Genomic DNA, 27303 nt, shown 5'->3' with positions numbered 1-27303 from the left:
CATTAGTTTTCTTTGCAGCCTCGTTTGAATGTCGCGTGTGCGCACATTTGTACGGAATGCGGTGAGTTTACATTAGTTCTCCATGTTTGTGCTACGTTAAGACTTAATCATTCAGTCAATTGAGCATTTCTTGTCGTTCTCATATCTCCATTGTGCCAGTTAATGCAAGATATTTAGGAAATGGAGTGAGACATTCTGGGGAGGGTTTTAGTGATAGACACCGTTGCGTTCAGTCACAGGTCTAACATTGAGTGGAGAGGGCAGACTGTTGTGTCCTAACCTGTCAGGGAGGGGAGGGATTCTTTGTTTCAATTTTTCTGATACATTTTGCAGGGTTATTGGGGTGGAATGGCAATTTGAAGGGTTTTTTAATTTGATCAAACAATGGATATGTTTATGTTTTTTTCTGGAATATCTGGTTTGCAATTATTTAGTTGACAAATGAATAGTCATTTTCTAGCTATCATAAGTTACTTTTCTCCCCTTTTATCCATCAAACGGGTATTCAAATCACCACAGATGGATCATGGCAAATTTAGTGGTAATGTCCTGTAATCTGAAGGGTTCTAGTTAGCCAAATTAGATAATTAAATGTCTTGACGTATTACATAGGAATAAAGTCGACATTGCTCTATTGCAAAATACATATTTTAGAGGGTGATGTCCATAAAAATAATCAAAATCTAAAGGGGTGCTTTTTTTTTTTACATAAACGCAATCTATCCCGTACAATTGAAAAACAATGATCAACAGGGCAGATTTACTTACATATGTTCCACTCTGTACGGAAGGAAAATAGCAGTTGTATCTATTTATGCTCCTAACTCATGACAAAGATTTTCTCCCTTCTGTAACCAGTAGCCTGATCAATTTATCGGATTATATGCTTATTATTGGAACTGACATGAATGCTATTATTGATTATAAGATTATCTGGACCTTCTCATAGCTCATCACAAGTGAATGCTTCCAATGCACTTAAACCATTTCTTAAAGATCTTAATGACTGCTGGAGATTTCATAATCCCACAACTAAGGACTATACATGCTTTTCTGCTAGATTTAAGACTTTCTCGAGAATTGACTATGTTTTAACATCTACTGATATTACAGGTATGGAATTTATAAAAACATTATCGTCCATTCTCTGATCATAATCCCATTCAAGATGCCGTCGCCTCGCTTCAAGTCCTTAGGAAACTATGCAGTCATTTTTAAAAATGTATTATTTCTTACATTGTTAGCCCAGAAAATCTTAAGTGTTATTACATACAGCCAGGAAGAACTATTGGATATAAGAGCGACGTCAACTTATCAACATTACGACCAGGAATACGACATTCCCGAAGCGGATCCTTTGTTCGGACCTCCACCCTGGACATTGGATCTAATCCCAGAGGCCGACCCAAAACAACGTCATCGCCACAGGAAAGGCAGACGGAGCGGCCTACTGGTCAGACTCAGAAGGCGAGCACACCACCCACCACTTCCGAGCAAATTAGTTGCCAATGTCCAGTCTCTAGACAACAAAGTGGACGAAATTAGAGCACAAGTTGCCTTCCAGAGAGACAGAGATTGTAACATTCTCTGTTTCACGGAAACATGGCTCACTCGGGATATGTTGTCAGAGTCGGTACAGCCCCCGGGTTTCTTCATGCGTCGCCCTGACAGAAACAAACATCTCTCTTGTAAGAAGAAGGGCGGGGGTGTATGCCTCATGATTAACGACTCTTGGTGTAATAATGACAACATACAGGAACTCAAGTCCTTTTGTTCACCTGACCTAGAATTCCTGACAATCAAATGCCGACCGCATTATCTCCCAAGAGAATTCTCTTCGATTATAGTCACAGCTGTGCATTCCCCCCCCCCCCCAAGCAGATACCCCGACGGCCCTGAAATAACTTCACTGGACTCTATGTAAACTAGAAACCACATATCCTGAGGCTGCATTTATTGTAGCTGGGGATTGTAACAAAGCTAATGGAGTCGCAATTCAACGGCCCAGACACGAGACGTATGTGGCAGGGTCTACAGGCAATTACAGACTACAAAAAGCAAACCAGCCACGTCACGAACACCGACGTCTTGCTTCCAGACAAGCTAAACACCTTTGTTGCCCGCTCTGAGGATAATACAGTGCCACCGATGCAGCCCGCTACTAAGGACTGTGGGACCCCCCTCTCCTTCTACGTGGCCGATGTGAGTAAGACATTTAAAACGTGTTAACCCTCGCAAGGCTGCTGGTCCAGACGGCATCCCTAGCCGTAGCGTCCTTAGCGTTCTCAGAGCATGCGCAGACCAGCTGGCTGGTGTGTTTACGGACATATTCAATCGCTCCCTATCCCAGTCTGCTGTCCCCACATGCTTCAAGATGGCCACCATTGTTCCTGTACCAAAGAAGGCAAAGATAACTGAACTAAATGACTATCATCCCAAAGCAACCACTTCTGTCATCATGAAGTGCTTTGAGAGACTAGCCAAGGATCATTTTGTCCACAGACGATGCAATTCGCCATCACACTGCACATGGCCCATGTAAGAATGCTGTTCATTGACTACAGCTCAGCATTCAACACCATGGTACCCTCCAAGCTCATCATTAAGCTTAAGGCTCTGGGTCTCAACCCCGCAAACTAACTGCCCTCCAGGACACCTACAGCACCCGATGTCACAGGAAGGCCAAAAAGATCATCAAGGACATCAACCACCCGAGTCACTGCCTGTTCACCCCGCTATCATCCAGAAGGCGAGGTCAGTACAGGTGCATCAAAGCTGGGACTGAGAGACTGAATAACAGCTTCTATCTCTAGGCCATCAGACTGTTAAACAGCCATCACTAACATAGAGAGGCTGCTGCCAACATACAGACCCAAATCACTGGCCACTTTAATAAAGGTATCACTAGTCACTTTAACAACTTCTTATGGCTGCAATCCCGTTAACGGGATGATATGACAACAGCCAGTGAAAGTGCAGGGCGCCAAATTCAAACATCAGAAATATCATAATTAAAATTCCTCAAACATACATGTATCTTATACCATTTTAAAGGTAATCTTGTTGTTAATCCCACCAAAGTGTCCGATTTCAAATAGGCTTTACAGCGAAAGCACCACAAACAATTATGTTAGGTCACCGCAAAATCACAGAAAAACACAGCTATTTTTCCAGCCAAAGACAGGAGTCACAAAAAGCAGAAATAGAGATAAAATTAATCACTAACCTTTGATGATCTTCATCAGATGACACTCATAGGACTTCATGTTACACAATACATATATGTTTTGTTCGATTAAGTTCCTATTTATATCCAAAAACCTCAGTTTACATTGGCGCCATGTTCAGAACTGCCTCCAAAATATCCGGAGAAATTGCAGAGACCCACGTCAAATAACATAAATACTCATCATAAACTTTGAAAGATACATGTTTTACATAGAATTAAAGATACACTTGTTCTTAATGCAACCGCTGTGTCAGATTTCAAAAATCTTTATGGCAAAAGCACAATATTCAATAATCTGAGAACAGCGTTCAGCCACAAAAGGAAGCCATACAGTTACCCGCCAAATTGTGCAGTCAACAAAACTCATAAAAAGCATTATAAATCTTCACTTACCTTTGCTGATCTTCGTCGGAATGCACTCCCAGGAATCCCACTTCCACAAGAAATGTTCGTTTTGTTCGGTAATGTCCAAATAGCTACTTTTGTTAGCGCGTTTAGTACACAAATCCAAACGCTCGTGCAGGTCCAGGCGAACGAAAACCTCAAAAAGTTATATTACAGGTCGAATAAACTTGTCAAACTAAGTATAGAATCAATCTTTCGGATGTTGTTATCATAAATATTCAATAACGTTCCAACCGGAGAATTCCTTTGTGTCTATAGAAGTAAGTCGATATCATGTGGAATGCGCGTGACCAGGACCTGGCTCTCTGCCATACCACTGACTCAAACAGCTCCCATCCGGCTCAACATCACAGTAGAAGCTTCATTCAACATTCTACAGACTGCTGACATCTAGTGGAAGCCGTAGGAAGTGCATACAGATCCATATCCCACTGGGTTTTCAATAGGCGATGAGTTGAAAATTGACCAACCTCAGATGTCTCACTTCCTGATTGGATTTCTTCTCAGGTTTTTGCCTGCCATATGAGTTCTGTTATACTCACAGACATAATTCAAACAGTTTTAGAAACTTCAGACTGTTTTATATCCAATACTAATAATAATATGCATATATTAGCAACTATGACTGAGGAGCAGGCCATTTACTCTGGGCACCTCTGTGCACCTTTCATCCAAGCTACTCAATACTGCCCCTGCAGCCATAAGAAGTTAAATAATGCCACTTTAACCATGTTTACATATCCTACATTACTCATCTCATATGTACAGTTGAAGTTGGAAGTTTACATACACTTAGATTGGAGTCATTAAAACTTGTTTTATATCTACTTTGTGCTTGACACAAGAAATTTTACCAACAATTGTTTACAGACAGATTATTTCACTTATAGTTCCCTGTATCACAATACCAGTGGGTCAGAAGTTAACATACACTAAGTTGACTGTACCTTTAAACAGCTTGGAAAATTCCAGAAAATTATGTCACGGCTTTAGAAGCTTCTGATAGGCTAATTGACATCATTTGAGTCAATTGGAGGTGTACCTGTGGATGTATTTCAAGGCCTACCTTCAAACTCAGTGCCTCTTTGTTTGACATCATGGGAAAATCAAAAGAATTCAGCCAAGACCTCAGAAAAATATTTTTAGACCGCCACAAGTCTGGTTCATCCTTGGGAGTAATTTCCAAACAACTGAAGGTACCACGTTCATCTGTACAAACAATAGTACACAAGTATAAACACCATGGGACCACGCAGCCGTCATACAGCTCAGGAAGGAGACGCATTCTGTCTCCTAGAGATGAACGTACTTTTATGCGAAAAGTGCAAATCAATCCCAGAACAACAGCAAAGGACCCTGTGAAGATGCTGGAAGAAACGGGTACAAAAGTATCTATATCCACAGTAAAACATGTCCTATATCGACATAACCAGAAAGGCCGCTCAGCAAGGAAGAAGCCACTGCTCCAAAACCGCCATAAAAAAGCCAGACTACGGTTTGCAACTGCACATGGGGACAAAGATTGTACTTTTTGGAGAAATGTCCTCTGGTCTGATGAAACAAAAATACAACTGCTTGGCCATAATGACCATCGTTATGTTCGGAGGAAAAAGCGGGAGGCTTGCAAGCCAAAGAACACTATTCCAACCGTGAAGCACGGAGATGGCAGCATCATGTTGTGGGGGTGCTGTGCTGCAGGAGGGACTGGTGCACTTCACAAAATAGATGGCATCTTGAGGAAGGAAAATTATGAGGATATATTGAAGCAACATCTCAATACATCAGTCAGGAAGTTAAAGCTTGGTCGCAAATGGGTCTTCCAAATGGACAACGACCCCAAACATACTTCCAAATTTGTGGCAAAATGACTTAAGGAAAATAAAATCATGGTATTGGAGTGGCCATCACAAAGCCCTGACCTCAATCCTATAGAAAATTTGTGGGCAGAACTGAAAAAGAGTGTGCGAGCAAGGAGGCCTACAAACCTGACTCAGTTACACCAGCTCTGTCAGGAGGAATGGGCCAAAATTCACCCAACTTATTGTGGGAAGCTTGTGGAAGGCTACCCGAAATGTTTGACCCAAGTTAAACAATTTAAAGGCAATGCTACCAAATACTAATTGAGTGTATGTAAACTTCTGACCCACTGGGAATGTGATGAAATAAATAAAAGCTGAAATAAATTATTCTCTCTAGTATTATTCTGACATTTCACATTCTTAAAATAAAGTGGTGATCCTAACTAACCTAAGACAGGGCATTTTTACTAGGATTAAATGTCAGGAATTGTGAAAAACTGAGTTTAAATGTATTTGGCTAAGGCGTTTGTAAACTTCCGACTTCAACTGTATTTCATACCATCTATTGCATCTTGCCTATGCGGCACGGCCATCGCTCATCCATATATTTATATGTATATATTCTTATTCCATCCCTTTATTACATTTGTGTGTACAATGTAGTTGTTGTGAATTTGTTAGATTACTTGTTAGATATTACTGCACTGTCAGAACTAGAAGCACAAGCATTTCACAACACTCGCATTTACATCCGCTAACCATGTGTATGTGACAAATACAATTTTATTTGATTTCTTTATACATTTCAAATCTTCCCAATGAAAAAGCGTGCACTGAGATGGAGGTTGTCACGCCCTGGCCTTAGTTATCTTTGTTTTCTTTATTATTTTAGTTAGGTCAGGGTGTGACATGGGGGATGTATGTGTTTTGTATTGTCTAGGTTTTTTTTATGTTTATGGGGCAGTGTCTAGTCTAGGGGATTGTTTGTCTATTGTTGCCTAGATTGGTTCTCAACTAGAGACAGCTGTCTATCGTTGTCTCTGATTGGGAGCCATATTTAGGCAGCCATAGTCATTAGGTAATTTGTGGGTGATTGTCTATGTCTATGTGTAAATTGCCAGTGTCTGCACTTATTTGTTTTGTATAGCTTCACGTTTGTTGTTTTGTAGTTTTGTTTAAGTGTTCTTCAGTACGTCGCTTAAATAAATAGATGATGTATTCACTTCACGCTGCGCCTTGGTCCTCTTCTCTTTCACGTTACGACGATCGTGACAGAGGTTTAATAATACTTTCCTACACAACTCTGACTTCATCTTTCAGTTTAGATCCAATGTAAAATAGTTTTTAGAAATAAGGAGGACTCAACTATGGTATGGTTAGCTGTTAAACACTACACATTTTTCCTCTAATTTACAGAAAATCAGTGAATTGGAAAATCATTGTAAAATGCAGGAAGACTCTCTTAAAAATAACTATTCAACAGAGAGAGAAATTGAGCTAAGAACAATTACACAGGAACTTAATGACCTGTTGCGACGTAGAGCAGAATTCATTATGTAAAGGGTACGACAAAAACACTATTTTCAAGGGAATAGTTGAGCCACTTACTGTCACTTCAGATTAAACATGCTGAAACAAGATTAATACAGTTGATCAGATCTACTAGGGGATTGAAATCTGGATCCTACAGAAATAAATGCAACTTTTAGAGCATATTATTCAGATTTATATAGTTCATCACACAGCTTTGATACTTCTGCTTGTCGGCAGTTCCTGGAGAACCTTACGTTGCCCAAACATTCTCAAGAATAAATAATTTTAATAGAGGAACCTGTCACTTTATCTGAACTGAAAGCTGCTCTTTTAAATAAGATAGATAAAAATTGCCTGGTATTGATGGAATACCTCCTGAACTCATTCTCAACTGTTGGGATGAGCTAGGAGCAGTTATTCTTCAATCTCTTAACATTGCTATTGAAAAAGTACAATTCCACAGAAACATCAATACAGCTATTATATCCCTAAGAAAGGAAAAGACCTCACAAATTGTGCTAATTTTCGGCCAATCAGTTTAATCGGAACATAAATGAAGATGTATGCCAAAGTTCTAGCCAAGAGATAGTTATTAACAAGCTCATACATCCTGAACAAACAGGGTTTATTAAGGGTCGTCAGGCAGCCAATAACGTGTGCCGCCTGATTCATGTGGTTGCTGAGGCTTCCTATCTGGATACCCCGTGTGCTGTGCTATCATTAGATGCAGAGAAGCCTTTGACTGCTTAGAGTGGGAATATCTATGGCTTGTTCTGGAACATTTTGGTTTTGGGACCAGATTTATACAAATGTTTCGCACCATGTATCTGAATCATTATTCTATTATATCTACTGGCACTACCCATTCTAATCCATTTATCATACAACGACGACGTAAACAAGGCTGTCCCGCCTCCACTATGCTATTTGCTCACTCTTGAACCGCTGGCACAAAGCATACGTCAACATTAGGATTCCTCACATATCAAAATCAAACAAACTGAACAAGCAATTTCTCTGTATGCAGATGACATACTGCTCTACGTCGCAAACGCTCAGAAATCCCTCTAGCCAATAATGTCTATTTTCAGATCAACTGGTCTAAATCAGCTCTACTACCTCTTAACTCAGCTATGGGAAGCGTGCAACTACCACCCATGATCCCAGTGAAGAAACAAATCACATAATTAGGCATTACCATATCCCCATCTATTCACACTACTGGCAGGAAGAACTACATAGAAACCTTTCAAAAGATCCAAAAATACATAAAAAGACGGTCTGATATGGCCACTTCTTTGCATGCTAGAATCTCAATTATCAAAATGAATGTCCTTCCTCATATCAATTTTATGAGTTCTATGTTACCACTGCCTTCTCCTATAGATCATTGGTCTAAACTTTACTCTGTCATAAAGAAGTTCATTTGGGGGAGAAAGTGACCACAGATTAAATATGCAACACTACAGAGAACAAAAGCATTAGGTGGACTTTCAGTTCCAAAACATTTTTTTTAATCACCTATCATTCCAAATGTATTTCCTGAAGACCTGGATAAACCCAGAGGCTTTCGTTCCTTGGCGTGCTATTGGCGTCAATAGTTTCACCAATTACATTACAAGATGTATTATTTTCTGGATTGACTCCTAGAAAATGTGCATTATTGTTTGGACCCATTATAGCACACTCAGTAAATGTGTGGAAAGCTACAAAGAAGCATATGAGATCTAATCTTAAATTGCATTCATACTCGCCAATATGGCGTAATAAATAATAATTATTGTGTAAGAAACCATTTATATAGTTTCCAGGAAAACCGCCAGTGTTTTAATGTCCAGGTTCATCATTTTGTCTTTACCTTCAACTCCGCCTATCCATGCGAGCCTATGGGGTCCCCTGGGGAGCAGAACTAGTCTATCCTTGCAGCCTATGGGGTCCCCTGGGGAGCAGAACTAGCAGTACATCCATTGGTCAAACTTCTAAATGGACATGTGCCCCTCAAAAGCAGTGGAGAGAGAGAGAGAGAGAGAGAGAGAGAGCGAGAGAGTACTGGGGGAATGGCTGCAGGTCAAGCAGACACCGGATGACCACTAGGGGGTGTGGCAGAAGCAGATGTGACAATTACCCCCCCCCCCCCATGGGCGCCACCTGGTGCACAACCCGACTTGTCAGGGTGTGAGGTATGGAAATCCTTTTGACCTGGAGTGTAGACTGGAGCACGGCAACGGTTAGCTCGGGATTGGGTCTTGGCAGAGGCACAAAGAACAGACCGGTTCCTCCTCCAGGTGCAATGACAACGGCGCCTGTGGTCCTGGACTGAGTTACTGTTAGATGGAGGAAGGCCAGTGATGAAGTCCTGAGCTATGTGTGACCAGGGGCGACTGGGTATGGGAAGAGGGCAAAGCCGACCAGACGTAGGTTTGATGGAGGTTTTGTTCCGGGCACAGACCGAGCAGGCTGAGATGAATTCCCGAGCGTCTCTCACCATGGTGGGCCACCAAAATCGCTGCCGCAGGAAGGCGACAGTCTGGTTCATGCCAGGGTGACAGGTGAGGTGAGTAGCATGGGCCAGCTGAAGAATTTCAGAGAAAACTGAATCTGGCACAAACAGAGCCTTACAAGAACCGTTTCCTGGATCAGACTGGTTCAGCTGAGCCTGACGAACACAGGACTCGATCTCCCAGGAGACAGCAGCAACGATGCAGGAGGATGGCATGATGGTTTCTGGCTCGGTACCTGTGTTGTCTGCGGTGAACTGACGGGAGAAGGCGTCAGGCTTGGTATTGTTAGATCTGGGACGAGAAAGGTTATACAACCTGCTACTGGGGAGGGGAGCTCCAGGCTGGAGGTCAATAGCACAGTCATACGAGCGATGAGGCGGCAGAGACGGGGTGTGGTATTTACTGAACACAGGAGCTAAACTGTGATACTCTGGAGGAACAGAAGACAGGTCTGGGGGATCTGGAATGGACTGGGGTACAGACAAGGCAGGTGGGAGGACAGAATGTAGACAATTGGAATGACAAAATGTACTCCAAGTAGTTACCCTCCCGGTGGTCCGGTCAATCTGTGGGTTGTGTAGTTTTAACCATGGATGGCCCAGAACCAGAGGAGAATAGGGACTGTCGATTATGTGGAAACTGATTTTTTCTTGGTGATTACCAGAGAGACGCTGGATGACTGGAACGGTTTTCTCACAGACACGGGAGAGAAGCTTACCATTGAGAGCGTAGGCATCGAGAGGTGAATTAAGTGGAACAGTGTCCAGGCCCAACTGGTTGACAACACCTCGGTCCAAAAAGCTCTCGTCGGCACCTGAATCTATAAGAGCAGCGAGAGGAAAAGCCTGACTCTGCCACACAAGGTTGGCCTCAAACAGGGGTCTGGGAGAAGATGGGCAGGCGATTTGACCCAATAGTATTTTCCCCATATCGCCTGAGCCTCTTCTAACTGGATGCAGGGAACAAGTGGAAACCAGGTGACCAACCTGGCCACAGTATAGACAGCTCCTAGTATCGACACGCCGCTGCCTCTCCTCCGGAGATAGACGAGGCATGCCGAGCTGCATGGGTTCAGGTTCAGAACATGCCTGGGGTTGGGATACAGTGAGAGGAAAATAACTAGACACTGAAGCAGATGTTAAGGAACTTGCAACCTTAACTACTCTCTCCCTCCGCCGCTCCCGGAGATGGTTGTCAATGCGGATAGTGAGAGAAATTAGTTAATCGAGATCAAGCTCCTCCCTGGACACCAACTCGTCCTTTAGGGTCTCAGTGAGTGAGTTCCGGAATGCTCCCTGAAGAGCCTCCTCATCCCAGCCGCTCCCTGCTGCGAGGGTGCTGAATTCACATGCCATTTCAGCAACACTCTGGGAGCCTTGATGGAGGGACAGGAGTCGTTTAGCAGCATCCTTTCCACAAACCGTGTGGTTTAAAACCTTTCTCATCTCCTCCGTGAATCTACTATAGGAGAAGCAAATGGGTGACTGTCTCTCCCACACAGCAGTGACCCAGGAAAGCGCTGCTCCACAGAGGCAACTAATCAAAAACTATATCTTGGCTCGTTCACGAGAATAAGAGTAGGGCTGTTGCTCAAATACTAGTGAACATTGTACCAAAAAGGCTCTGCAGGTTCCGAGATTACCATCGTAGCGCTCTGGAGTAGGAACAAACGGCTCCCGGGGCGGAGAGGAGGGACAGGTTGTGAGCTTTGGGCGAAGGTTTGACTCTGTAGGACAGACAGGTTCCGTGAAAACTCATTGATAGTCTCCAGAAGGGTTTTAAGAGCTTGGTAATGTTGATTGAGGGTAAACAGGTCTGGAGGGGAATCCAAGGGAGTGGTGGTATGGTGAGTCCAGAACAGGGTAGCACGGTGGTGAGATGTGGAACAGGAGACAGGAGCCAGAGTCAGGGCGGCAAAACTGCAGTGAGGATAAACAGCGTCAAGCAGGGAAACAGACACAGCAGGGTAACAGGGTCTTGAATAATAATAATGGCTAGAAGCATAAACTAACTGAGCAGAGATTACGATCTGGCAGAGTGGAAGAACTGAGTATTTGTAGAGGTCTTGATAATGGAACGAGTTGTAGCTGGTAGGGATCTGCTCTGACTCCAGCACACCTGTCTCCAACCACACAATCACACACAAACAGAAAGGGAGAGGGAGAGAGAGAGTGTACTGGGGGAATGGCTGCAGGTCAAGCAGACACCGGATGACCACCAGGGGGGGGGGTATGGCAGGAGCAGATGTGACAGGACCAAGGTGACACATGGAAAAAAGCAACAGTTGACATTTCTGAACACTTAACCAACGGGCCTTTACATCCATGAATGTGTATCAGTAATTTGTCACTATTTCTGAGGCTATATGATATATTGTTCAGCAGATTTACTATGTAATGTTAATTTATTTGTTTTTATCCCATGATTTATTTTACATGCTATCAGATTGCCGGTGAGGGGTGGGGGGGATTTTATACATTATAAATTAATAATGTGTATGAATCCTATGAATTGAAATAATAAAAACTAGAAAGTAAATGCTATAAATAATTTCAAATTCCTTATATTATGCAAACCAGATGGCACAATTGTCTTGTTTTTTAAATTTATGGATAGGTATGGGCACACTCCAACACTCAGACATAATTTACAAACAAAGCATTAGTGTTTAGTGAGTCCACCAGATTAGAGGCAGTAGAGATGACCAGTGTTGGCTTGATAAGTGCATGAATTGGACCATTTTCCTGTCCTGCTAAGCATTCAAAATGTAACTAGTACTTTTGGGTGTCAGGGAAAATGTATGGGAGTAGAAAGTATATATTTTCTTGAGGAATGTAGTGGAGTAAAAGTAGGCTTGAAAGTTGTCAAAAATATAAATAGTAAAATATAGTACAGATACTCAAAAAAACGATTTAAGTAGTACTTCAAATTATTTTCGCTTAGTTTCTTTATACCACTGACTGTGGGAAGGTCAACATTTTTAAATGGTAATTACTTCTACTTGACATTATCATTCACCTGAAGACAGGACAAGACGTGATTTTGTTTTTTGCTAACATATGATGGGGGTCCCTGGGTCGCCGGTTTGCCTGAGCGGGGATCCATGAGCAAGAAAAGTTTTTTAAAATCCCTGCATTATAACATGAATAAATCAACAGAGAGGAAGACCCTGTTTGAATACTCTTAAAAAGCAGCCCTCATCACTCCTTTCCTTTATCTGAAATAAGAATGGGTCGAAGCTATAGAGGTATGGCTCGGGAAAATGTCCCCTTTATCACACAATTGGAAATGTCTATACTAAAATCAACATTCAAGATCTTCAAGTTGGTTTTAGTGATGCAGTCAGCCTCTAGTAACGTGTCTGGGTACCAGTCTTTTTTGCTAACATTCTGCTATTTGACAAAAGACAGGAGTGGCAGGGAGTGTAACGTAATAAATGAACAGATGGCAACCAGGCTAAGCCTCTAGCGCTGTAAATTCTTCACCACGTGTGATCTGGGAAAACCAGAATTTAAATGTCGCGTAAATTCTTCAAATTCTTCATTACCTGTTATGTTACCCGAGTCGGTCCACGAGCGATTACCACAGATGGAAGTGGCCAACACCCGCGCTATGTTAATCTGCTTCTTTATTGGACAACCCACTGACGACATATCCCCGCCAAACTCGAACATGAACAAAACCTCCACTGCATCTATTTGAGCACCTTGATCAGAGAGAGATTCAATCAGGCATGGTAAATCAACACGTTTCGGCTTTTTTCTTTTGAATGACGACATTTTTTACAACTAGCATCTCAGTAGTTTGAAATGGATTATCAGCGCTGTATTATCTCATGTCCTTTGAGAATACTTTGCCTTTTTAATCTGGTGAGTAGCCTAGCCAACCGTATGTTTTACTGATGCGATTGGGTTTAGTTTAGGTAGACCTAATGTAATTGTATTTTTAATGAGGAGGATGATGAGACCTAGACAATTATGATGACTACATGTTTATGATTATTGTTTTAGACGATGATGGTGGTTTATTATCATTTGTTATTATGATTGTTGTTATTGGTGTTTTTATTTGTGTGTAAAATAAATATTTTATAGTTACAATTACAGTAGTCTGTCACATTTGACATTGTTATAAATTGCAGTGTAACCATTATTCTTAAATGTAACACTATTATCTCTTGGTTGATACATGTTTTAATAATGGAAAATAGCCTGCAGGTAAGTGAACAAGAAAGAAATGACTAGGTAGCCACTGCTCTTACAGGAACAGAAACCTTTTTAACCATAACCCCAGCGAGGCCTGCTGGTAATTGGTCCTATACTGCCAGTAAAAAGTCATTCTGGTATTGTACATAGTTATATGTAGAGCAGGTCATCCACTGAAATCAAGAATGCTCTCATAACATGTTAGTTAACACGGGGGGTTAGTTTATTGACTGTTTATAAAGCTTATCAATCTGAAAGAACTGTTCATATAAGAGTTTAGATTGTGTCGTTGTTATTTTGTGCTTAACAAACAACTTCACTTATGACAGCACTATTATTGATTTGGCCTAATGTTGTTTTGACAGCCATAATAAGCTTAATATGTGACAACATGAACTTGAATGTGGAGCTCAAGTTGACCCTTTGGAATTTGTCCACTTAGTCAAACAATCTTTCCCAATAGGGAGATAATACTATACTATTACTACAAATAATAATAATAACTAGTATTATAATACTATTAATTTTTTTGTTTTGTATAATTGTTTTTACCAATAATTTGTTGGTTTGTTTGTGTGGGTGGTTTTGCCAGGTATTTGTTGGTACTGTAACGACCCTGTGTCACATTGGTCACTGTTTTCTGAACTGGATACTGCTCTGTGGTTTTGAGAGGAACTGTAGGTGTCCTGTAGATAAGTGTGAGGTGGCCTTGGCATTTCCATCGTGCAATCGTGCATGCAATGTTCGTCATAGCTGACGTTCACTCTGGGAACTGAAATATCCTGTTGTTGCGAAATAAAATAATGATTATTCTAATGAAAAATATTCTCCCTCTCTCTCTCTCTCTCAGGTTTGCTCTGTGTTGTTGTCTAGCTGTCCTCGTACCTGTGACTCAGGTAAAGTAATCAGCTTCCCCCCTGATCTAGAGTGTAAAAATGTGGTGAAAGATTATACTTGTCTCACAGTAGTTACGTGTCCATCTAATTGGCAACATATCTTCATGCGAATATTCTGAAATCCACATAAAAACAACATGCGCATTTTCCCACCTGAGATGTTTCCATCAAATTGACCAGTTGCGGATAAAAGGCTGTGCGTGATGACGCGATGCATATAAAAATTACTTTTGTGGTTAAATTCTCATGTACCAAATAAAGAATACAAGTTAAATGGGTTTCCATCGAATTTTCAACTCTACTATTGGTTTTGTAAAAATAAATGACTGATGGTTTTGTTAAAAAAAATGTTTAGCCTTATATTGCAAATATATAGGCCTAAAACCGAGACAATAAAAATACACAGTGGCAGAATAAATTCAACCACACATTTGTTTCCTTCCAAAACCGGAAAGTCCACAAAACAAATTGCATGTACAAACAGTTACATGACCTGCAGCATGGTCAATCAATGTAATGTTTCAAGCATTTTCGGAATACTAAGGAACTATTGATTTAGAACCACCGAGTTCAGTCGCAAAGAAAACAGGAGCTGCCTCCACTATTCCAGAACCATTTCAACTTCAACATTTCAACGTCATCTAATTACCAATGCTTAGTCTAATAGAGTGAAAACTAAAACATACCAAAAACGATTTAGTCCAATCAACGTAAGATTCATATGATGTGGCTGTCCATGGTACTGATTTATGTGTGCAAATATGTGTGTGCGTGCAAGTAGAAAAAAAACATGTTGACTCACTCTACTTGTAGAGAAACGCCAACGCTATCCTTCTCTTTCATGTTGACTAAACGGTCTATGACTCTGTCATACAGTACACGCGTTTTAGTTTTGTTGTCCTAGGCTACCTGGCTAAAATACTTGCTCGCCTAACTTACTTTCATAGGAAAGATAAGCCAGGCCAGGTAGTTATTAACATTAGCATACTACATCCACTGTAACTACATGTTGAACTTCCATCCTCTCAGTCCAGGGGCACAATGTATGAATTTATGGTTGGATCAGAATCGCCATTATAATCATTTGATAAGTACAACCACAAGTCCACAGAAGAACAAATCATTGTGTGACTCCTAAATTTACTTCCATATGATGGTTATGCACGTTACTCGCATAAAAAGGTTGGATGGAAACGTGGTTACTGATACATGGTGAATTTACTTCATGCTTTCATTATGTAAAATCTTTTTTAACCATTCAGTAATTGAAAATTGATTCAAAACTGTCAGAAACTGCCACTTCAGAGCCTGTGATGAAACGTCATGGCACAGGAAGTAGCTGAGCACATGCAGGTAACTGCCAAAATAAAGGAAACACCAACATAAAGCGTTTTAAGGGTGTTGGGCCACCACCAGCCCCAAGACAGCTTCAATCTACCTTAGCATAGATTTTAAAAGGGTCTGGAACTCTATTGGAAGGATGCGACACCATTCTTCCACGAGAAATTCCATAATTTGGTGTTTTGTTGATGGGGGTGTAAAACGCTGTCTCATCCCATAATCAAATCAAATTTTATTGGTCACATACACATATTTAGCAGATATTATTGAGGGTGTAGCGAAATGCTTGCGTTTCTAGCTCCTGCAGTGCAGTAATATCTAACAATTCACAACAATACACACAGATCTAAAAGTAAAATAATGGAATTAAGAAATATATAAATATTAGGACGAGCAATGTCGGAGTCCGGAGTATAAATATATATATATGATGTGATGGAATGTATATTATGGACAGTATGTGGAAATAATATTTTGTGTATCTGTAGAATACGTAGAGTAGAATAGTACATACAGCAATAGTTGAATAGGATGGCATTGACTAGAATACAGTATATAAACACATATGAAATTAGTAATACAGCATGTAAACATTATTAAAGTGACCAGTGATTCCATGTCTATGTACATAGGGCAGCAGCCTCTAAGGTGCAGGGTTGAGTAACCGGGTGGTTGCCGGCAAGTGACTAAGTTCAGAGCAGGGTACTGTGTGGAGGCCGGCTAGTGAAGCCTATTTAACAGTCTGGTGGCCTTGAGATTGAAAAAACCCCCGCTTCTGTCTCTTGGTCCCAGTTTTGATGCAAGTAAACCCCCTATGCTCCTTTGAGACCCCGCTTTCAAAGTCACTGAGATCTCTTCTTCTAGCCATGGTAGCCAAAATAATGGTCAACTGGGCATTTTTATACATGACCCTAAGCATGATGGGATGTTAACTGATTAATTAACTCAGGAACCACACCTGTGTGGAAGCACCTGCTTTCAATACACTTTGTATCCCTCATTTACTCAAGTGTTTCCTTTATTTTAGCAGTTACCTGTAGTTTTCTGTGGTTTTCGTGGCATGTCATACTCTTTTTGGTCAGACAGAATCAGATACATAGTAAGACAGAGGGGCGCTGTTTTGCTCAATCAGATGCTTTTTCCGGTGCGAAATTTAAGGAAAGTTGGCGAGTGCACTGTTCGGATCAATGTTTTATATACTGTATACACTAGATGACTGACATTGGTTTGGATGTTGGAATAATTTTGGATAAACTTGCAAAGGTAACCAACTTTTCTGTCGCCGGCCCTGTTTGTTTACTGTCTAACAGAGACCAATTTAAGTACTTACTCTTCAACTTCCTTTTTCGTCCTATGTTGTTGCACAAACCACAAAACACTCCCTTATGACACAGCTGCAATATGTAACTTTTTGGGCGACCACAACAAATTCACATAGAGTGTGAGTTATAGATCTGTCATTCTCATTGACAGCAAGTCTAAGAAGAGCTGGTCATGGGTGCACCTCAGCCACGCTCAAGGTACTAAATGATATCATAACCGCCATCGATAAAAGACAGTACTGTGCAGCCGTCTTCATCGACCTGGCCAATGCTTTCGACTCTGTCAATCACTGTATTCTTATCGGCAAATTCAATAGCCTTTGTTTCTCAAATGACTGCCTCGCCTGGTTCACCAACTACTTCGCAGACAGAGTTCAGTGTATCAAATCTGAGGGCCTGTTGTCCGGACCTCTGGCAGTCTCTATGGGGGTACCACAGGGTTCAATTCTCGGGCCGACTCTTTTCTCTGTATATATCAACGATGTCACTCTTGCTGCGGGTGATTCCCTGATCCACCTCTATGCAGACGACACCATTCTGTATACTTCTGGCCCTTCTTTGGACACTGTGTTAACTAACCTCCAAACGAGCTTCAATGCCATACAACACTCTTTCCGTGGCCTCCAACTGCTCTTAAACGCTAGTAAAACCAAATGCATGCTTTTCAACCGTTCGCTGCCCGCACCCACCCGCCGACTAGCATCACTACTCTGGACGGTTCTGACCTAGAATACGTGGACAACTACAAATACCTAGGTGTCTGGCTAGACGGTAAACTCTCCTTCCAGACTCATATCAAACATCTCCAATCCAAAATCAAATCTAGAATCAGATTTGTATTTCGCAACAAAGCCTCCTTCACTCAAACTTACCCTAGTAAAACTGACTATCCTACCGATCCTCGACTTCGTATCCAGTCATCTACAAAATAGCTTCCAATACTCTACTCAGCAAACTGGATGCAGTCTATCACAGTGCCATCCGTTTTGTTACCAAAGCCCCTTATACCACCCACCACTGCGACCTGTATGCTCTAGTCGGATGGCCCTCGCTACATATTCGTTGCCAGACCCACTGGCTCCAGGTCATCTATAAGTCTATGCTAGGTAAAGCTCCGCCTTATCTCAGCTCACTGGTCACGATAACAACACCCATCCGTAGCACGAGCTCCAGCAGGTATATCTCACTGGTCATCCCCAAAGCCGCCAACACCTCCTTTGGCCGCCTTTCCTTCCAGTTCTCTGCTGCCAGTCACTGGAACGAATTGCAAAAATCGCTGAAGCTGGAGACCTACATTTCCCTCACTAACTTTAAACATCAGCTATCTGAGCAGCTAACCGATCGCTGCAGCTGTACATAGTCCATCTGTAAATAGCCCACCCAATCTACCTACCTACCTTTCTGCTCTTTTGCACACAAGTATTTCTACTTGCACATCATCATCTGCTCATCTATCCCTCCAGTGTTAATCTGCTAAATTGTAATTACTTTGCTACTATGGCCTATTTATTGCCTTACCTCCTCACGCCATTTGCACACACTGTATATAGACTTTCTTTTTTTTCTATTGTGTTATTGACTGTACGTTTGTTTATTCCATGTGTAACTCTGTGCTGTTGTTTGTGTCACACTGCTTTGCTTTATCTTGGCCAGGTCGCAGTTGTAAATGAGAACTTGTTCTCAACTAGCTTACCTGGTTAAATAAAGGTGAAATAAAAGTGGTAGATCTGTTCTATGTACGCTATTTCTATGCTTCCCGTTTTTAAGTTTTGTTTTTGCGTCTTTTACTTTCGGTATTGTACACCAGCTTCAAACAGATAAAAATACAATATTTTGGGTTATTGAAAATATATTTCACAGCGGTTTAGATGGTACAATGATTCTCTACACTTTACTTGATTGTTTTGTCACAAACTGAAATTAGGCGAACTATTATAATTTTAGCAACCAGGAACTGGAAGAGCGATGTCTGCATATTGCATCTTTAAAAGGAAAGATTGGTTGTGGTTTGCATGCAACTTCACATTCAGAACAGTCTTTGGGGAATAATTTATCTTCCATTCCTGGATCTTAACTTCAGTGAACCCATTGTACTTACTAAAGTGACAATGCATTGAGAGAGAGAAAGAGTTAGGGAAGGAATGAGTGTGTAATCAGGATGCTGATACATTATGTGAACACCTCTCTGTCATTTGTGTTTGTAGGCTTCATCATTAACAAGTGTAAGTGTGTCCCTTGTCCCGATGGCTACTACTGGTACACGCTTAATGGCCGTCCTAAGTGTGACTTCTGTACTGAAGCCTGCTCAGGTAACTTTTAGAGTTAGGCATTACCTTGTGTTAGTTCATTCCTCTACACAATAGACATCATACCCATAATTTGTAGTTTAACTCAAGGTAACAATAGTTTCATATAAAATGCTGTTGTTATTTTACTTTAGTTGAATAGAGTGGATAAACATATTCAGAGCAAATGTCTCATTGATAATTTGTGTGTTTGTGTGTCTTGTCTTTGTTGGTGGGCAAAGTTGATCGGCACTTGACACAGGTGAAGGAATGCCACCGGGACTCAAACCGTGAGTGCCACTGTGACAGGGGCTTTTTCTGTGCCAGCACTGCCCAATATACCTGCAGGAGGTGTAAACCGTGCGTGTCTGGCACCTTCTCCAACACAGCAAACCTAGCCATGTCCTGCAAACCCCACACAGTGTGAGTCCACAGCTACAGAACACTGGTACTGGGCACCACATGCACTGTACTGATTCACATGTTGTCTACCTATAAATATCTCAAATATGATGCTGTAGCTCCTTTTACTGGATTTGAGTCATTTGAAACTAACAATTGTACCCAAGGCCTACTTTTACAGTAAATGAAATGATTATTAGTACTAGTAGTATCGAACACTGTACTTTCTCATTTATATAAACAAGTTATCTCCTGGCTTCTCTACTACCAGTTGTGGCCATAAGGGAATGACCATGGTAACAGAGGGCACTGCCTCTCAGGATCGTGTGTGTGCCCAGACTTCCCCCGCCTCCCCTACAACTACTGCACCTCCACCTGCTCATAGCTCAAAGATGTCCCTTCGTTCTGCTATATCCAGTGGAGTCAGCACCAACAGAGAACTCCTCATCACGGGATCCGCATCTCGACTGGTTTGGTCTCCTGAGGGTATGGCTCTTAGAAAAGCTTTCTCATACTTGAGTGAAATCCAAGCATTTCCTGCTCTGTCCCCTGGAGCGTTTTAACAAGCTTCACCAGTCAAGTACTAGAGGTCTTGTTGTCCCGTGACGTCACCCTGCCATTTAATCACACATGTTGTCTATTTATTCCAGACTATCCTACAGCCCCAATGTACAAATCTGTAGACCGTTCATCAGCCGTTCTCATCAGGTCCTCTCTGTCCCAAGCCAGGAGAGACCCCTCCATCTCCCTCCCAACAAAGCTCACCACCAGGAGAAAGCCCTGCAAGGTGGACAGTGACACCTCACCTGCAGAGTCTGCCTCTGCACCCCCCCTTACCACAAAAGACAATGGTATAGTTCTCAAAAGACTAGAGTATCCCCTATCTCAATTTCTACTAGATGTGACAATTCATCATTCTTTCAGAAATTAATTTGTAGTTGGTGTAGTCCCTTAAATGATCTGTTATATTCAGTGAAAGTAACATAACACTGACAGGTTCACCACTACAGCCTGCTTCTGTCTCTCTGTTCACCCCAGACTCACCTCATCTACCAGTCCCAGCCTCTAGACAGAGCCCTCCCAGTCTCCCTTTGCTGCTGCTGATAGTTGGGCTCCTAGGGGTCACTCTGCTGCTGGTTGGTTACTTTGTGGGGTGTAGGGGGAGGTCACTGGAGTCCATGCACAAGTGGAAAGGTAAGAGAGTAAAGTGGTTAGATAACAAACACATATGCAGTGATGCATGGAATTTTTATATAAGACACAGTAAGTAAATAAATACACTAGCAACAATTATTGACAAAGCGAACACTAACACCACCTATACTCCCCTGCAGGGGGAGACAGTGAAACATTGTGTGTATACATACGTGGAAAAACAATGTATTTTGATTACTATTATACTCAGTCTAAAACTTGACCACTTATAAAGATAATTTTGATTCCTTTAGGTCCAATATTTGGGAAATATGTGAGTACAGTACTTATTCTCTATTTGCATAAAGTTTAAATCAAACTACTGTCTATTGTTGCTAGAAGTATAAATGTTGACTTCTCTACCTTGGGACGACCAGATTTGTAAGGAAAGTCTAAGAGGGAGCTATAAAGCGTGGGAGTGCCAGCCTTGTCCTGCTGCCCTACAGACGGCTTCCTATAAGCAGGCCAAGCTGCCACAGGAGAGAATCCCACACCTGGAGGCCCAGCATCTTCTGGGGAGGGAGACTGGGGGAGATCCTAGACGGGAGGGTACAGGGTCGCAACCTCCAGGGGGCATGCAGAATGTCTCAGTAGACCCCTCTGGAGGAGAAAACATTAGCAACATAGTGGGTAGGTGTAGTGCATCACTCTGCACTGTTACTGATTTATTAAATGCATGAATGTCATATTTTTACACTGTATCTTATGTTTGTGTGATGTGCAGACACATTTGGAGAGACATATTTTCTGCTACATTGTCCAATAACTAGGGCCTAGAGCCCTCAAACTCAACTCTGGACCTCAAAACGCTGGAACTTTTTTTCATAGTTGCCCTTTAATCAGGGATTGATTTAGACCTAAGACACCAGGTGGATGCAATTCATTATCAGGTAGAATAGAAAACCAGCAGGCTCGGACCTCGTAGGGTAAGAGTTGATTACCCCTGGCCTATAGGGCCGGGAAAACTCAGGTCTGGAAAAATGTGACTCCATGTTCTGCGCAAGGAAGTGAGTTTTTTTTCCACATGCGTCCGAGTTCACATTACCCTTTCCAGTTATTTTCTTTGGCCGTGAGTTGAGACATACTTCTTCTAGTTTGAACTTCCTGTTAATGTTTCCCTGCCAAGAAACAGTAGCACCAGTGCAGTGCATACTTTAAATCAGGGTCAGAGGTTAATTTAGTGAGGATACAGGAAGCCAGAATCATGCATACAAAAACAGAAGCATATGCTGCTGAGTGATGCCAGCTTTTCACTTCCTCTCTGTCATATTGTTAATTTATTACACTACTAAGTCCACCAGGTTTTACATCAGCATTTACTGTGCATAATATATATGAATTTGTGTCACCTGTTTCAATAGTTTAATCTAATAATGTTTGTGCTTGTTGGTGTTTGATTCAGGGTCCATATACATCTACTCTCCAGGGACGGTTGTCCTGGGATCCAACAAATCAGAGAGGGAGGGGGATCAAGGGGAGAGTATAGGAGAGGGCTGTCCCCTCACCAGCAAGCCCCAGCAGGAGTCCTCCTACCCCCTCCCTTGGGGCTCCGCTCTGGGGCCAGAGAGAATGAGTACGCCGAAGGATACCTGCAAAGAGCTGAGCTACCCCGTCCCAGCCACCAGCAATTGAAAACTAGAAAAAAATGGAAATTGAGGATTAATTTAGGGAAGAGTGTGAGGGGGAGCAAGTTCAGTCAATATCATACGATCTCTGAGAGAGTGGAGACTGAATATTATTTGCTACTGTAAAGACAGACTGAATTGCAAAATCCACAGGGGTCTATGGGCCTTCTATTATTAAAGAGTGACAACTTGTTTGAACTGTATGTTATGGTCTTACTTCACAGCAGCAGTACTGGGACAGTACCTAAGAGAGGAATGCATGTTCTGTTTGATATGCGGTGATGACGCTGTGAGTTGGAGTTTCCCATGCTAGGGTACATGTTCACAATGGCGCCAGACAGTGTGAGAGCTGCCCTCAGCGTTCTGCTCAAATTAAACTGTATCAACCACAGAAACCACAAAGACAAGCACTTCATACGAGGTGTGAAGTAACTTCAATAACCATGATAGTTGGGGTGTAAAGAGCATACCATTTTCATTGTGAAGTTATACATGGACTGTCTGGGCAATTTATACTCAAACATAGCCATGTTCAGCATAGGGCATATTTTCATTTTAATCATTTTAATGACAGCATCACATGATGACAATTCTACAAGGCTACTGCCTTAATGTCCTCTTACAGGGATGAGCAATAATCATACAATTCTCTTTCAAATAAAATGATCCACATTTGCAGACATGAAGCCGCATATAATTGCTATGTTATCAGTAGCCTACATCTGGTCACAAGCATTGTTCTGTGAATTTATGTTCAAGACATTGCTAAACAGTAAACTACATGTATGATCTCCAGTCTGTTCCTTGACAGAAATAGGAGAATATCAAATTAGGTGTCAAATGAAAGCTAAGGGTCTATATTTTTGGTAAATGAAGGCATAGATACATTTTTCAACCATTTCCATCTTAAAGGCTAGGCATAAGTAAAGGCATTGATTTCTGGACAAACCAATGGAAAAGAGGTCTTAGAAAACATATACAAGAAAAAGTCTTAAAAGGTATAGGAAATGCATCAAAGATGGAGGGGTCTCAAGAAGAGACCCCTCCATCTCCCTCCCAACAAAGCTCACCACCAGGAGAAAGCCCTGCAAGGTGGACAGTGACACCTCACCTGCAGAGTCTGCCTCTGCACTCCCCCCCTTACCACAAAAGACAATGGTATTGTTCTCAAAAGACTAGAGTATCCCCTATCTCAATTTCTACTAGATGTGACAATTCATCATTCTTTCAGAAATTAATTTGTAGTTGGTGTAGTCCCTTAAATGATCTGTTATATTCAGTGAAAGTAACATAACACTGACAGGTTCACCACTACAGCCTGCTTCTGTCTCTCTGTTCACCCCAGACTCACCTCATCTCCCAGTCCCAGCCTCTAGACAGAGCCCTCCCAGTCTCCCTTTGCTGCTGCTGATAGTTGGGCTCCTAGGGGTCACTCTGCTGCTGGTTGGTTACTTTGTGGGGTGTAGGGGGAGGTCACTGGAGTCCATGCACAAGTGGAAAGGTGAGAGAGTAAAGTGGTTAGATAACAAACACATATGCAGTGATGCATGGAATTTTTATATAAGACACAGTAAGTAAATAAATACACTAGAAACAATTATTGACAAAGCGAACACTAACACCACCTATACTCCCCTGCAGGGGGAGACAGTGAAACATTGTGTGTATACATACGTGGAAAAACAATGTATTTTGATTACTATTATACTCAGTCTAAGACTTGACCACTTATAAAGATAATTTTGATTCCTTTAGGTCCAATATTTGGGAAATATGTGAGTACAGTACTTATTCTCTATTTGCATAAAGTTTAAATCAAACTACTGTCTATTGTTGCTAGAAGTATAAATGTTGACTTCTCTACCTTGGGACGACCAGATTTGTAAGGAAAGTCTAAGAGGGAGCTATAAAGCGTGGGAGTGCCAGCCTTGTCCTGCTGCCCTACAGACGGCTTCCTATAAGCAGGCCAAGCTGCCACAGGAGAGAATCCCACACCTGGAGGCCCAGCATCTTCTGGGGAGGGAGACTGGGGGAGATCCTAGACGGGAGGGTACAGGGTCGCAACCTCCAGGGGGCATGCAGAATGTCTCAGTAGACCCCTCTGGAGGAGAAAACATTAGCAACATAGTGGGTAGGTGTAGTGCATCACTCTGCACTGTTACTGATTTATTAAATGCATGAATGTCATATTATTACACTGTATCTTATGTTTGTGTGATGTGCAGACACATTTGGAGAGACATATTTTCTGCTACATTGTCCAATAACTAGGGCCTAGAGCCCTCAAACTCAACTCTGGACCTCAAAACGCTGGAACTTTTTTTCATAGTTGCCCTTTAATCAGGGATTGATTTAGACCTAAGACACCAGGTGGATGCAATTCATTATCAGGTAGAATAGAAAACCAGCAGGCTCGGACCTCGTAGGGTAAGAGTTGATTACCCCTGGCCTATAGGGCCGGGAAAACTCAGGTCTGGAAAAATGTGACTCCATGTTCTGCGCAAGGAAGTGAGTTTTTTTTCCACATGCGTCCGAGTTCACATTACCCTTTCCAGTTATTTTCTTTGGCCGTGAGTTGAGACATACTTCTTCTAGTTTGAACTTCCTGTTAATGTTTCCCTGCCAAGAAACAGTAGCACCAGTGCAGTGCATACTTTAAATCAGGGTCAGAGGTTAATTTAGTGAGGATACAGGAAGCCAGAATCATGCATACAAAAACAGAAGCATATGCTGCTGAGTGATGCCAGCTTTTCACTTCCTCTCTGTCATATTGTTAATTTATTACACTACTAAGTCCACCAGGTTTTACATCAGCATTTACTGTGCATAATATATATGAATTTGTGTCACCTGTTTCAATAGTTTAATCTAATAATGTTTGTGCTTGTTGGTGTTTGATTCAGGGTCCATATACATCTACTCTCCAGGGACGGTTGTCCTGGGATCCAACAAATCAGAGAGGGAGGGGGATCAAGGGAGGAGTATAGGAGAGGGCTGTCCCCTCACCAGCAAGCCCCAGCAGGAGTCCTCCAAGCCCCAGCAGGAGTCCTCCTACCCCCTCCCTTGGGGCTCCGCTCTGGGGCCAGAGAGAATGAGTACGCCGAAGGATACCTGCAAAGAGCTGAGCTACCCCGTCCCAGCCACCAGCAATTGAAAACTAGAAAAAAATGGAAATTGAGGATTAATTTAGGGAAGAGTGTGAGGGGGAGCAAGTTCAGTCAATATCATACGATCTCTGAGAGAGTGGAGACTGAATATTATTTGCTACTGTAAAGACAGACTGAATTGCAAAATCCACAGGGGTCTATGGGCCTTCTATTATTAAAGAGTGACAACTTGTTTGAACTGTATGTTATGGTCTTACTTCACAGCAGCAGTACTGGGACAGTACCTAAGAGAGGAATGCATGTTCTGTTTGATATGCGGTGATGACGCTGTGAGTTGGAGTTTCCCATGCTAGGGTACATGTTCACAATGGCGCCAGACAGTGTGAGAGCTGCCCTCAGCGTTCTGCTCAAATTAAACTGTATCAACCACAGAAACCACAAAGACAAGCACTTCATACGAGGTGTGAAGTAACTTCAATAACCATGATAGTTGGGGTGTAAAGAGCATACCATTTTCATTGTGAAGTTATACATGGACTGTCTGGGCAATTTATACTCAAACATAGCCATGTTCAGCATAGGGCATATTTTCATTTTAATCATTTTAATGACAGCATCACATGATGACAATTCTACAAGGCTACTGCCTTAATGTCCTCTTACAGGGATGAGCAATAATCATACAATTCTCTTTCAAATAAAATGATCCACATTTGCAGACATGAAGCCGCATATAATTGCTATGTTATCAGTAGCCTACATCTGGTCACAAGCATTGTTCTGTGAATTTATGTTCAAGACATTGCTAAACAGTAAACTACATGTATGATCTCCAGTCTGTTCCTTGACAGAAATAGGAGAATATCAAATTAGGTGTCAAATGAAAGCTAAGGGTCTATATTTTTGGTAAATGAAGGCATAGATACATTTTTCAACCATTTCCATCTTAAAGGCTAGGCATAAGTAAAGGCATTGATTTCTGGACAAACCAATGGAAAAGGGGCCTTAGAAAACATATACAAGAAAAAGTCTTAAAAGGTATAGGAAATGCATCAAAACACAAAATTGTTTCCTTCTGTAAATTTAAGAAATATTGTCTTGTGCCTTGTAATTCCGTTACCCAAAACCCACATACTGTGTCGTTAAGATATTTTCTAATTTCTCTCCCTCATGAGGATGGAGGATAATGAAAGTTCCTAGAAGTAACAAGTATGTATTTCCCGTGTCACTACTTATATTTTAATTGTATCTTTATCTTTAACTCTGCATTGTTGGAAAAATACCGATAAGTAAGCATTTCACTGTTAATCTACACCTGTGGTTTACGAAGCATCTGACAAATACATCGATTTGATGGTAGACCTACCAATAAGTTTGAGATTTTGTTTAGGAATTATTACGTGTTTAGAAGTCGTAATTCCGTAACTAAATGGATAACTGCTGAAAGTAGAAAGACGCC

The 27303-nt window shown here is 41.7% G+C and overlaps 1 protein-coding gene across 2 annotated transcripts; it reads left to right on the top strand.

Moving 5' to 3' along the window:
- The first annotated feature begins 14 nt into the window (after positions 1–14).
- LOC120059193 lies at positions 15–23705 on the top strand. Of its 2 annotated transcripts, none has more exons than XM_039008066.1 (10): positions 15–61; positions 14523–14568; positions 19436–19540; positions 19759–19939; positions 20190–20404; positions 20569–20769; positions 20957–21112; positions 21367–21386; positions 21490–21742; positions 22515–23705. In XM_039008066.1, exons 1-10 carry the CDS (start codon positions 29–31, stop codon positions 22742–22744), a joined length of 1440 nt encoding a protein of 479 aa, XP_038863994.1. In that variant the 5' UTR covers positions 15–28; the 3' UTR covers positions 22745–23705. The 2 variants fall into 2 exon arrangements, with proteins under 2 accessions (XP_038863994.1, XP_038863985.1); XM_039008057.1 differs by lacking the exon at positions 15–61 and adding an exon at positions 13153–13336.
- The last annotated feature ends 3598 nt before the right edge of the window (positions 23706–27303 follow it).

Source organism: Salvelinus namaycush, chromosome 2 (genome assembly GCF_016432855.1).
Source record: "Salvelinus namaycush isolate Seneca chromosome 2, SaNama_1.0, whole genome shotgun sequence".
In the NCBI taxonomy this organism is placed as follows: domain Eukaryota; kingdom Metazoa; phylum Chordata; class Actinopteri; order Salmoniformes; family Salmonidae; genus Salvelinus; species Salvelinus namaycush.
The sequence above is the reverse complement of the archived record's forward strand: the minus strand, read 5'-3'. Positions and strand labels throughout refer to the sequence as shown.